We start from the raw sequence: 14,429 nt of genomic DNA, 5'->3' as shown, positions 1-14,429 counted from the left end.
TTTCCCAAATCTAAATGTTTGTTAAATTTTGCTTGGAAAGCTTTTGAAAAAGTAGATTCCCATGTTCTATTGCAGATCTACTGAATCCACCTCTGGAGCACTGAGACCTAGAAATCTGTACTTCACAAAATCTCCCCCAGGTGATTCTGACAGGTGCCAGATATTATACCTACTGCCCTAGAAGGGATTGTATATGTAAAATGTGAGGTGTTGATTCTCAGAAGAAAGGTATCATAGGTTTCAACTGATTCTTAAGAAATGCGATACCAAAAAGAGTCACTGCCTTAGAGACTAGTAATAAAGTTAAAAAGAATTATCATGCATTTTTCCACTTCAACTACAAAATTACTTGACACTGTCTCCTACAACTCTGTAAAAACTGCCCATGTCTTTTTGAGAGTTACAAGTAAAATAAAAATAGAAAAGACTTTTTTGAACTCTATCATATTTAAATAGTTTACGATGAAGTGATCACTACTCCATGTCTGTGTTATAGACTAACTTATTTTGAATATTCTTAAAAGTGGTAATTTGCTTTGGTAAGTTTTCCTTAAGAATTTTTTCCTTTATAACTATCACTTTGAATGGTAATTAAAAATGGAGCCACTGTCACTTAATCTAAAACTAAGTCATCTACTGAATTAAAAGCAGTTTTTCTTTAAATGTTTTTACCATTTATTTAAAAGAGTAAAAAACCCATGAATCCAAAGTAGGCATTACCATTAACTAAAAAAGAAAAGTTATGTATGAACGATTATTTATCTTAAATTTTCAATTTCTTTCTCTCCCCCGAATCATTCCCCTTAGTCTGTGAACATTCCTAAATTTTTTCTATCTTAAAAAAAAAAGTACTCCTAAATTAAATAGTAGGAAAAAATATGAGGCAGTAATGCCCATTCTTTCTCTCCTGTTTCATTACTAAATTTTTTCAAGAATAATTTATACTTATTGTCACCACGTCTTACCTTTCTTTAGTCAAGACTTATTGAGCATCTAATACAGTGACATTCAACCCCAGTGGCACATTCATAGCATCTGGGAAGCTTTTTCTTCTTTTTTCACAAGGGTACAAAGGCTCCAGGCCTCACCTGTAAGTGAAGCTTGTGCACCCATATTTGTTTATACACTCTACAGTTGATTCTAATGTGCAGCGAGAGTTGAAAACCACTAACATAATGTATGCCAGGCACTCTACTGGAATTACAAAGATGAATAAGACACAGGGCCAGCCCCTGAAGAACAAACGAAGTAAGAAAGTCAGGTAAACCTACTAAAAATGGTAAATGTTTTAACAAAGGTATATACAAACTGCTAAGGGAGCACAGGTAGGCCAGGATACAAAAGAGATGAGGGAAGTCTTTGGGTCTGGTTATTGAAAGACGAGCAGTTTACCATGCAAGACATGACTGAAAGGCCATTTCTGGAAGAAAGCAAGCATATACACACTTCTTAGACTTGGGTAATCTGGCTTTTCTCTATCTTCTCCCTGTTCCAAACTCTTATTGCCCTCTTAAAGGCCACCAGTGGAAGGAAATAATAAAGATTAGAGCATAAATAAATTATACAGAAACTAAAAAAAATCAAGAGAACAGATCAATGAAACCAGGAGCTGGTTCTTTGAAAAAATTAATAAAATTGATAAACCCCTAGCCAGATTTATCAAAAAGAAAAAAGGGAAAGGACCCAAATAAATAAAATCACAAATTAGAGAGGAGAAATAACAACCAACACCACAGAAGTACAAATACATATAAGAGATTATGAAAAACTATATGCCAATAAATTGGACAACCTAGAAGAAATGGATAAATTCCTGCAAACATATAAATTACCAAAACTGAAACAGGAAGATTTAGAAAACTCAAACAGACTGATAACCAGCAAAGAAACTGAATCAGTAATCAAAAAACTCCCAACACACGAAAAGTCCAGGACCATATGGCTCCACAGGCAAATTCTACCAAACATTTAAAGAATTAACACCTATTCTCCTCAAACTATTTCATAAAATAGAAAAGGAAGGAAAACTTCCAAATACGTTCTATGAGGCCAACATTACCCTGATACCAAAACCAGATAAAGACACCACCAAAAAGGGCACCTGGGTGGCTCAGTTGGTTGGGCGACTGCCTTCGGCTCAGGTCATGATCCTGGAGTCCCTGGATCGAGTCCCGCATCAGGCTCCCTGCTCGGCGGGGAGTCTACTTCTCCCTCTGACCCTCCCCCCTCTCATGTGCTTGCTCTCTCTCATTCTCTCTCTCTCAAATAAATAAATAAAAAATCTTAAAAAAAAAAAAAAAAAGACACCACCAAAAAAAAAAAAGAGAGAGAGAGAGAGAGGGAGAACTACAGGCCAGTATCTCTAATGAACATAGACGCAAAAATCGTCAACAAAATACTAGCAAACTGAACCCAGCAATACATTAAAATAAATCAGGGGCACCTGGGTGGCTCGGATGGTTAAGCGTCTGCCTTTGGCTCAGGTCATGATCCCAGGGTCCTGGGATCGAGCCCTACATCGGGGCTTCTCCCTCTCCCTCTGCCTCTCTCCCTGCTCATGCTATCTTTGTATCTCAAATGAATAAATAAAACCTTAAAAAAAAATCATTCACCACAATCAAGTGGGATTTATTCCAATCAAGTGGTTCAATATACACAAGTCAATCAATGTGATACATCACATTAATATAAGAAAGGATAAGGACCATATGATCATTTCAATAGATGCAGAAAAAGCATTTGACAAAGTACAACTTCCATTCACAATAAAAACCCCAACAAAGTAGGTATAGAAGGAACACACCTCAACGTAATAAAGGCCATATACGAAAAACCCACAGATAACATCATCCTGAAAGGGGAAAAACTGAGAGCTTTTCTTCTATGGTCATGAACAAGATAGGATGACCACTCTCATCACTTTTATTCAACACTCTGGAAGTCCTAGCCACAGCAATCAGACAAAAAGAAACAAAAAGCATCCAAAAAGGTAAGGAAGAAGTAAAACTTTCACTATTTGCAGATGACATTATACTCTATATAAAAAAACCAAAGACTCCAGCAAAAAACTGCTGGACCTGATAAACAAATTCAGTAAAGTTGCAGGATACAAAATCAAAGTACAGAAATCTGTTGCATTTCTACACACCAATAATGAAGCAACAGAGAGAAATCAAGGAATCAATCCCAATTACAACTGCACCAAAAATAGTAAAATACCCAGGATTAAACCTAACCAAAGAAGTGAAAGACCTCTACTCTGAAAACTATAAAACACTGATGAAAGAGGGTACCTGGGTGGCTCAGTTAAGCGTCAGACTCTTGGTTTTGGCTCAGGTCATGATCTCGGCATGGTGAGATCCAGCCCCACGTCAGGCTCCTCGATTAGTGCGGAGGCTGCTTGAGATCCTTTCCTCTCCCTCCCCCTTGCTCCTCCCCCAACCTCACGCATGTGCTCTCTCTCTCTAAAATAAATAAATAAAATCTAAAAACAATGATGAAATTGAAGATGACACAAAGAAATTGAAAGACATTCCATGCTCACAGATTGGAAGAACAAATACTGTTAAAATTTCTATACCACACAAAGCAACCTAAACCTTTAATGCAATCCCTATCAAAATACCAACAGCATTTTTCACAGAGCTAGAACAAACAATCCTAAAATTTGTTTGGAACCACAAAAGATCCCAAATAGCCAAAGCAATCTTGAAAAGCAAAGCTGGAGGAATCACAATTCCGGACTTCAAGTTATATTACAAAGCTGCAGTAATCAAAACAGTATGGTACTGGCACAAAAACAATAAACCCAGAATAAAAAACCCAGAAATGAACCCACAATTATGGTCAATTAATCTTTGACAAAGGATATCCAGTGAGAAAAAGTCTTTTTCAACAAATGGTGTTGGAAATACTGGACAACAACATGCAAAAGAATGAAACTGGACCACTTTCTTACACCATACACAAAAATAAACTCAAAATGGATTAAAGACCTAAATGTGAGACCAGAAACCATAAAAATCCTAGAAGAGAACACAGGCAGCAACTTCTTTGATATCGGCTCTAACAACTTCTTTCTAGATAGGTCTCCTGAGGCTAGGGAAACAAAAGCAAAAATAAACTATTGGGACATCAACATAAAAAGCTTCTGCAGAGCAAAGCAAACAATCAACAAAACTAAAAGGCAACCTACAAAATGGGAGGAGATATCTGCAAATGACATATCTGATAAAGGGCTAGTATCCAAAATACATAAACAACTTATAAAACTCAACACTCATAAAATGAATAATCCAAAAACTGGGCAGAAGACATGAACAGATACTTTCCCCAAGAAAACATACAGATGGCCAGTAGACACATAAAAAGATGCTCAACCTCACTCTTCATTAGGGAAATGCAAATCAAAACAACAATGAGATATCACCACACACCTGTCAAAATGTCTAAAATAACACAAGAAACAACAGGTGTTGGCAAGGATGTGGATGTGCATTGTTGGTGGGAACGTAAACTGGTGTAGCCACTGTAGAAAGCAATATGGAGTTTCCCCAAAAATTTAAAAACAGAACTACCCTTTGACCAGCAGTTGTACTACTGGGTATTTATCCAAAGAAAACAAAAACACTAACTCAAAGGGATACATGCACCCCTATGTTTATAGTAGCATTATCTACAATAGCCAAATTATGAAAACAGCCCAAGTGTCCAACAGATTGACAAATAGATAAAGAAGATATATATGTATAAATGGAATATTATTCAGCCATAAAAAGAATGAAATCTTACCACTTGCAATGACATGGATGGAGCTAGAAAATATTATGCTAAGCAAAATAGGTCAGAGAAAAACAAATACCATATGACTTAAATCATGTGGAATTTAAGCAACAAAACAAATGAGCAAAGAGAAACAGAGAGAGGCAAACCAAGAAACAGACTCTTAACTATAGAGAACAAACTGATGGTTACCAGAAGGGAGGTGGGTGGAGAGATGGGTTAAATAAGTGATGGGGATTAGAGTGCATTTGTGATAAGCACTGCGTGTTGTATGTTAGTATGAAATCACTATATTGTACATCTGAAACTAATACTAGACTGTATGTTAACAACTTGAGTTTAAATAAAAACTTAAAAAAAAAAAAAGGCCACCAATGATCTTCCGTCCCCCACTTATCTCCACTAGTTTTCCCACCTATAAAATGGAGATAGTAACAAAATTACTCTGAAAATTGAGAGATTAAATAATGTAGTATAGATAGTGGCATACAGTAGATAAAATCTGTTTCTTAGCCCTGTACCTTAGGTACAAAGGCTTTTCTCAAACCTATATTCCTTTTAATCTCTGCAATACTGGTACTGCTCCTTCTGGAAATTCTCTTCAAGTTCTGTGAAATGAGCACATACTCCGTGCTACACGCACTTCTACTTCAAGAATCATCCCGCACCTTTTCCTCTCCTTTTATTTTCTAAATAATAGTATAGCCAAAAGTATATGCTCTCTGACCTCTCCTCTTTGCTATGTCCAACCTTCTCCTAAAAGTCTTATCCCATCTTGTGGCTTTAACCCACAAAGGAAGATTCCCAAATCTATATAAAATCTCTGGGCCTGACCATTCTTTCCAAGCTCCATTTCTACATTTCCCTATCTTCTAGGCATGTTCAAACAGATATTCTGCTAGCATCTCAGACTCAGTATAACTCAAATCAAACTCAACATTATTCCTCCCAGCTATCCATCTTCTTGAATCCCCTAGTTGTTAGTGGTGGTACCACTTCCCAGTGACCCAGATTTTAACATTCAGAGTTATCCTGATTCTCCCATTTCCCCTACATTCATTTACCAAGTTCTGTTGATTCCAACTCTGAAATCTGTTAGCAATCATTTTCTTCTTCATGTCCTGTGAAACTACTTAAAGCCAGGTCTTAACACCTAACTCAGGTTCCCACCGTTCTTACTAGCTCCAATCTGTCTAGACCCCATGGCTCTCAACCAAGGACAATTCGGTCCTACAGGAAAACATTCTGATTACCATGACTGGAGGGAAGGGGGTGCTACTGGCACCAGATGGGCCAAGGATGCTATTAAACATCCTACAATGCACAGGACAGCCCTCATAATGTTATCCGGCCTCAAATGTCAATAATGTTGAGGTTAGGGGCACCTGGGTGGCTCAGTCGTTAAGCATCTGCCTTCAGCTCGGGTCATGATCCCAGGGTCCTGGGATCGAGCCCTGCATCGGGTTCCCTGCTCGGCGGGAAGCCTGCTTCTCCCTCTCCCACTCCGCCTGCTTGTGTTCCCTCTCTCGCTGTCTCTCTCTGTCAAATAAATAAATAAAATCTTTAAAAAAAAAAAAGTTGAGGTTAAGAAACCCTGTGCTATTTAACAGCACAGTTCATCTTTGCATCTTACTTGCAAAGTACCTGATATAACTCATACACTGTTTTGTTCCCAGTTTCCTATTTTTTCTGCCTGTGTTGTGGTCTCTGGCATGAGCTTGCACCCCAACTGATGTCTACCATCCTCCTAGGCAGAAGTAATTTTTCTGTCTTCTGAATTTCCATGAACTGACTACTTTTTGATGCTGTACCATATATATATATAAAATGTATCTATGAATCTATAATCTTAACCTTATGTCTACCAAACAGGTGATCAAATCACCAACCTTCAGTGAGTCTAAAACCTACTCTACGGTATATTACTGCTACTCACAAACACTGCAGTTCTCGTTTCCTCCCTGAGCCCTCTGAAATTAGGTTTACAGATGAAACTTGCTTCAGCTAACTGAAACCTGCGCAGAAGTGTAGTGATCTCTAAATGTATGTGTGGTGGGGGAGGGAAAACTTCAAAAACCAGTGTGTTGGAGCACCTGGGTGGTTCAGTTGGTTAAGTATCTGACTCCTGATTTTGGCTCAGGTCATGATCTCTGGGTTGTGAGATAGAGCCCTGCTTAAGATTCTCTCTCGCCCTCTTCCCCGTCCCCTCCCCCCCATAATAAATAAATAAATAAATTTTTTAAAAAGAAAAATAAAAACCAGTGGGCTTGCTATTCACATTTCCTTCCCACTGCTGCCAGGACTGAGGAAAAAAGCTTAAGATTTTTGTTTTGATAAGTATAACATGCTACATTTTGTAAATTTAAGGTGTACAGCATGTTACTTTGATACATTCATATATTGTAATATGACTGCCATTGAAGCAATACTTACCATTACTACTTTACATCATTATAGTATATACATTATATATATTACTGTCTATATTCCTTATACTGTATGTTACATCTCTATGGCTTATGTACTACTTATTACAAATTTGTACCCTTAAATACCATCAATATTATCCCCCCAACTTCTGTTTTTTGATGGGTTTTTTTTTTTTTGCTTTTTTTTTTAACAGGTTTGGCTTTTTTAGATTTCACATGTAAGTGATATCATACAGTACTTGTCTTTCTCTGACTTATCTCACTTATTAGCATAATGTGTTCAAGGTCTTTCCATGTTGTCATAAATGGCAAGATACTATCTTTGTTCATGGCTGAATAATATTCCACTGTGTACACGTAACACATCAAAAAGCCCAAGCTTAAAAGGAACTCCTCCAACAGCCTGAAACTCTATGTGACTTCACTGAGCAGGGCCCTTCTGGTGCTGACCCACATTAGACATATTATATAGAATGAGGAAATGCCATACAAAACTCCCTTCCCAAACCCACTCATGCTAAGATTTTAGGTTGTTAGTTGTTGCATTATATCCTTGTTTATCTTGATTCACAATCAATGTAAAGGGCATAATTTAATGTACCACTAAAAAAGGGAAAATGCTACTGATTAATATCATAAACCATTAATTGTACAATGCAGCCTGATTCCAGAGATCTTAAAATAGGGAAAATTATGGGTACTGAAATAAATGAAGTATGATATATTTGGTAAAGGAATAAATGTAGAGGTAGTTTTTGAAAATTATTTACACTCCCTGTTTATAGAAACACAGTGAACTAAAATGTGTAAGGAAAGTTCTATCACTAGGTTCACAGTGAAACATGTAAATAAATGTCATGAGAAAGAATGTAAAGATTGTACATCTAACCTTCAAAAAAAATTTTGTGAAATTCTCTTTTGACAACTATAGATGGTTCTATGGAACCCCTAGTTTTTTCTGACGTGCAATAATCTTTTGCAGTAAGTTACTGCTTCAGGCAATCAGGCTTTTAGGTCAGAGCACAGAACTGTATGTCAAATTCTCCCATCATGCTTTTCAACTTTAAAAAATTACTTTGCACTCTGCTCTAAGTGTTTTTATATCCCATGTTTTCACACTAAAATACAATGTTCTATGTATCTAACTATCCTTATTTTATGTAGAAATGGCTCCCAAAAGCACTGAACAAGTACTACTAATTTGCTTTAATGTGTGAAGTCTGAAAAACTCCACTAATGGTACAGCAACTTTCAGGTTTCTGCTTGCTGTAGGAATTTTTATATTTTATTGGTGCAATGACAGAATTCATTCATCTACAGAATGAAATTAGGAATGAATATTTCCCACATTAATAGCTTAGTTTACTTTTTGGTTAATAAGAACACTATAAATTTTACATTAATTATGATGGCAACTTACATTACTTTCAAATAAGAACAAAATTTCTGAAACCAAATTATGATTGTGTAGTGAGGGAGAACTATATAAACTACTTATGAAGAATATTTAGCATGCATAAATGATTTGAACCATAGCCAATATCACCACCTGTACTTCAAAGAGCACCAAAAATTTCATTCGATTATCTAAATCTTTAAAAGCTAAAGCATTGTTTAGAAATGAAAATTTAGGTACACTAAATTTTCCCTCAAAAACTTTACTTCATATTCTACTTTAAAAAAAAAAAAAGATTTATTTACTTTTTTTAATTAATTCTAGAGAGAGAGAGAGAGCACAAGCAGGAGGGGGAGAGGCAGGGAGAATCCCAGACTCCCCGCTGAGCGAGGAGCCAAGCTCAACCTCAGGACCCTGCGATCACGACCTGAGTGGACCACAAGAGTCAGATGCTTAACCAACTGTGCCACCCAGGCACCCCATATGCTACTTCTACTTTTCATAAAACTATTAATTTTGTGAATTCACGATTCCTTTGTTCATTCACTCATTGAACCATTCTATTCATCACATGCAACGTAATGACAGATGCTAAAGATATTATTTCTGCATGTAGGAATTCCAATTGAACAAGAGAAAAAAAGGCAGTTAAGCAGATAACCTACTATGCAAAACTGTATTAACACTAATGGTATGTTGGGGCACCTGGGTGGCTCAGTGGGTTAAGCGTCTGCCTTCCACTCAGGTCATTATCCCAGGGTCCTGGGATCAAGCCCCACATCAGGCTCTCTGCTCAGCAGGGAGCCTGGTTCTCCCTCTCCCTCTGCCTGCCGCTCTGACTACTTGTGCTCTCTGTCAAATAAATAAATAAAATCTTAAAAAAATATACTAACAATATGTTATAGCGATCTGAGATAAATCTTGAGGGATGAGTAAGATTTTCATCTTTCAAAAAAGAGGATAGACCAGGAAGCAGTTCCAACACTCAAAGTGGATAAGAGGTCATCAGCAGAAAAAAAAAAAAAAAAAAAAATACAATTTACTGTGTGTTTACTACATGCCAGATACCATTTACACGCATCCCCATATTTCAGAGGAAACTGAGGCTGAGAGGTTACATACTTTACCCAAGGCACTAGACATGGACTAGCATGTAGGTCTCTTTCAATTCACAGCATGATTAAATAACAGTGTATGTATCAGAGTCAGAAGTATTTAGGTAAGAATGGAATACAAGACCAAGAACACCATTTTCAAGAGTTGGGCTTCCTTGTAAAGGCAATGGAGGATCCAGCAACTAAAAGTTTGGGAGTACAAAAACAACATATTAAAACATGGCTTAGGTACAGGAAATTGGAGGAATTAGTCTAGAGAGTTTATAACAAAGCCTAGCAGTGGCAAATACAAGGGAAAGACCAGCTGCGAGACATTCTTCTGACCCTACTTTTCCTCCCCTGGCTTTATTTCTTCCTTAACTGTGTAATCACAGACAGGTACAATCAATTTGCATTCTGTTCATACAGTAAAATTTTGTACTAAACAATAGTAGTTAATAACATAAATAACAACAATTAATTTAATAGTCTGGTCAACTGAGAGGTAATAAACTAAAAATTAATATAAATGGATTACCTTTTCAAGCAAGAATTAAATTATTTGCATAAGACACATTTTGATGATAGGACTGACAAGATTCAGAAACAGACTGTACGGTAGAGAGCTCAAGGAGACAGAAGTTAAAATAAAGCTGCAGTTAAAAACCTAGATGACGGGGCACCTGGGTGGCTCAGTTGTTAAGCATCTGCCTTCAGCTCAGGTCATGATCCCAGGGTCCTGCGATGGAGCCCCACATCGGGCTCCGCTCAGCAGAGAGCCTGCTTCTCCCTCTCCCACTCCCCCTGCTTGTGTTCCCTCTCTTGCTGTCTCTCTCTGTCAAATAAATAAAATCTTTAAAAAAAAAAAACAAGAACCTGGATGACTAGAATAATGGAAACAGAGAAATAAAGAGAAAAATGAGCAGGAAGAGAGAGATTTCTGCCCCACTTTGTGTAGGGGGAAGGGGGGAGTTTATGAATTTACTTTTAGGAAGGTTCCATTTGAACACATCTCATTAACTGTCTCCTGTGAAAAGGACCAGCCAATAAAAATGTGTGACCAGTGCTCAAAAGAGAAGTCAGGGCTGAGCTATGTACTTGAGACACATTCACAAAGATATAAAAGATAAAGGTATGGAAATGGATCACTCTTATCACCAGGGAAAGGTAGGAGGGGTTATAGGGAAAAAAAACCAAAAAGATCCTTTCCAACCAGTAACTTCTAAGTGTCTTCCTTCTAGAGCTTCAGAGTGACTTCCCTCTGTAAGAAGGGGTGTGAAATGGAATAATGCTTCTGCTTTCAGCCTTATACCACAATTTCATACAATTTAAAATTCACAGAATTGCTTTACTGTACAATGCAGCTGACCCCAGGAATGGAAAACATAAACTGTTTTTGGCCTAGAGTTTCTAAACTACGTAAAAAGATCTGTGAGACTGCTACAACAAATGAGTAACTTTAAAGAACTTCACTGTGCTTCTTCAGATAATATTATTTCCTATTAACCTAGTGGCCAAAGGTGAAAAGGTTATTGAATTTCATAGTGGTATCCTCACAAAGCATGGAAAGATGTTACTCTAGATTAATTTCTAAAATGCTTCCTACCTTAGAGCATATATGAAACTATACCAGTAGCGTAAAATTTTTCAATGTGTTAAACAATAATAAACTTTGTTCCAAAATTATCAAACACAAATTAAATTTAGAACCCGACACTATTTAATGTTAGGTATTTACAATTTTTACTAAAAACAAAAAGAACTATTGTTTCTCCTTTTTCAATATAAGCTATCAACAAATTAAAAACAAAGATAAACCCAGAAAAGGGTCCTATTATCAACTGTTAAAGGAGCATAATGTCACAAGAGCACCAATTTTGGATTCAGACAAACAGGATTAAATACCACCTCTGCCACTTCTTACCTAGGTGTCCTTAGGTGAATCACTTAAAGCTTCTGAAACCTTATTTTACTTATCTGTGAAACTGTAATAATAAAACCTACCTCAAACTTACAACATATTAACGAATGTATCCTCTGAGCCACCCAGATACTAAGTATGGGTACTATGTAAGTTAACAGCTTCACTTCTTCAGCTCTTCAACCAATAATGGAAATTCCAACAGCTTAAAAGCATTAAAAGCTTATTTTTTGAAAATTACCAACAAGGGGGCAGAAAAAGTAACATGATTTAAACATCAGTTTAAAAATACCACCTTTTAAAATTCTATTTCTGATTCTATACCAAACCTACTCCCAAAAGATTAAAAGAAATTTCAGATAACTAAAGTGGCAAGAGTGTTAGAATTTCACTTCACCAGTTACTTGAATTTATCCCAGAAGTTTAGTCAGTCTTCTTAAATTACTAAATATGGCAATGAAATACATATGAAAATATCTACAGAATTGTCTTACAAAACTCGAAATAAAAACAAAAACACCAAATTCCTTCAAATTTGAATTTTCAACCGGTAAGATTGGAGAATAAGACACCCTCCCCCTCCCCCTTTACAGAGTTTAGTGCCCTGAGAATGCCAGATAATGAGGAACCCTGTCATCTCAATTTGAAAAAAAAATTGCTATTTTAGGCCTTTACAACACAGGGCAGGACTATATTAACTCTCATACTAAGTACTCTCTCCTCAGCCAGATTCCAGCCACTTAAACTACTAATCACTACTTAAGAAAGGTAGAATAAAAACATGACAATCCCTTTAAAAACTTTTTAGCACTAGTTTTAAACGTGTCTGCACGCGACTGAGTACATTTTCTGTTACCAACTCACGGTTATTTACCAATGTAACACATGTGAACACTACACAGCAACTGTTGTATATACAAGGATCTGCCTACCAGGTCTGTGAATTATGGAGAATCTTGTAGTTCTCCCCATCTTGTTATTTTATTATCATTTTCACCAAAGAGCACAAAGGAAAAAAAAGGATTTCCAAAATTGAAGATGAGGCCGACTTTTGCACATTCATATCGGGAAGGCAATAAAACATTACATTTCGGTGCAAGTTTATATCACATCACAGGATATAAAAACACTTGGAGCAGAAAGTTCCAATTGAAAATATCCTTAGGCTTACATTAGGATTTCTTAAACACCATAAGGTGTGTTTCATACATGGATGTACTGCTTTGGAACTTAAAAAAAAAAAAAATGAATACTGTGAAATTAAGAGTGGACACTTCGAAAACTGTAACCATCTTATTCACAGATTATGTGTCAGTCACTTCAGAGTTTGTGAAACGTCAAAGTCCTTCCCGGAAAATACTTAAAATTAGTAGGGTCCCCCTCTTCCCACGGGAATGGGCCCTCACAGTAGCCAAGGTAAAAGGAGAATAAGAGAACTAGTTCTATGATCAGATTTCTTATTTTAAATGCCTGAGAATTTAAGTCGTTCATCTGGTTTCACTGCTGTCATAGCATCTAAGATACAGCAAAAGGAGTTGCACAATCTCCCCTCTTCAGAAGTCCTAGCAGGACCGTGGAGCGCCACCAAATCGGCCCCCAGGGGGGCTAGTGCCAACCCTGGCCGAAAACAACTATGGGGAGGGGGTCTTTTTGTGAGCAACTCCGCTGCCTCCCAGGGAACACGGGAGCTGCAAAGCCTACAGCTAAAGCCGAAAAAAGAAAGAAAGAAAAAAAAAAAAAGGAGAGGGGGAGGGAGGGAGAGAGACTTCCACCGCGAAAGGAAAAAAGCGTGGAGAACCAGAAAAGGAAGCATTCTGTTTCTGTGAGGAGGGAGTAAAAGGGAGAAGTGAAGGTCTGCTTCCTAAGCGATTTTTTCCCCTTACCCCTCACCCCGGCTACAGTCTCCGGCCAGGCCATCGGGCTGAGCACCGCCCTTGGGCCGCTCCCAGGCCTGGACCGGACCCCTCTGCAGTCCCCAGACCCCGCGCAGGGCCCCGCGGCCCAGGCGGAACGAGAGGGTCCCCAGCGGCCGCCGCCCTCCGCGCCCCCCGCCCCCGCCCGCCGCGCCAGGCGACGCCGCCCGGCTCCCACTTCCTATTTTCAGAGCACACACCCTACAAGGAGCGGAGCGAGCAGGCCTGGCAGAGACCTGCCCCCGCGCGGGGCCTTGGGTGACTGACAGGGGCAGGCACTAGGGCGCAGCGAGGAGAGGAGGAGGAAGGGCAGCCGAGGGCACAGACCAATGCCCTTCCCCGGCGGCCATACTCCGGGCTGATACGCCGGGGTTCTACTGGCTCCCCCACGACGGACTCCGCCGCCTCCGCAGCTCTTACCTTCTCCTCATCAGACAACTGCTCCTCCAGATCCGCCATTTTCCTTCTGGCGACAAACCGCGGTGGCGGCGGCGGCGGCAGCGGCCACCTGACTTCCCCCTTTCCGTGCGGTCCTCCGCGCCGCGCGCCCCCGCCAAGGGAGGGGCCCGCAGCCCAGGCCGCCGCGCACGCGCCCCGGGAGCCCCGCCTCCCTCTAACCGGCCCGTGGGGTCGGCACGCGGCTGCGCGCGTGCGCGAGAGGCTGGAAGGCTTGGGAGGGGGGAGGAGTCACCTACCGCCGCCTGCTGCAGGCTTGTCCGCATCCTGAGTACAGGATTCTTTCTCCACAAGTGACCATATGGACCCAGTCTGCGACGAGTACATTCTGAGCCCTTGATTATGTTCCCATCAAGCCCTCAACTCTGCCAGCTAAAACGTGAAAAAGTGTACGAATAGAAGCTTTTTAAACAATCTGTTTTTTTTAATTACTAGAAA

At 39.0% G+C, this 14,429-nt stretch overlaps 1 protein-coding gene across 1 annotated transcript in view; it reads right to left on the bottom strand.

Moving 5' to 3' along the window:
* The window catches only part of CAPZA2 (capping actin protein of muscle Z-line subunit alpha 2), a 60,136-nt gene extending 46,008 nt beyond the window's left edge, over positions 1–14,128 (bottom strand). Inside the window, exon 1 of the mRNA XM_078059491.1 lies at positions 13,956–14,128. Coding sequence (XP_077915617.1) covers positions 13,956–13,994 — 39 coding nt within the window. The 5' untranslated portion in view covers positions 13,995–14,128. The remainder of the gene's footprint in view (positions 1–13,955) is intronic.
* Between the last annotated feature and the right edge of the window lie 301 nt (positions 14,129–14,429).

This window comes from Halichoerus grypus, chromosome 12 (genome assembly GCF_964656455.1).
Source record: "Halichoerus grypus chromosome 12, mHalGry1.hap1.1, whole genome shotgun sequence".
NCBI classification, from domain to species: Eukaryota; Metazoa; Chordata; class Mammalia; order Carnivora; family Phocidae; genus Halichoerus; species Halichoerus grypus.
The sequence above is the reverse complement of the archived record's forward strand: the minus strand, read 5'-3'. Positions and strand labels throughout refer to the sequence as shown.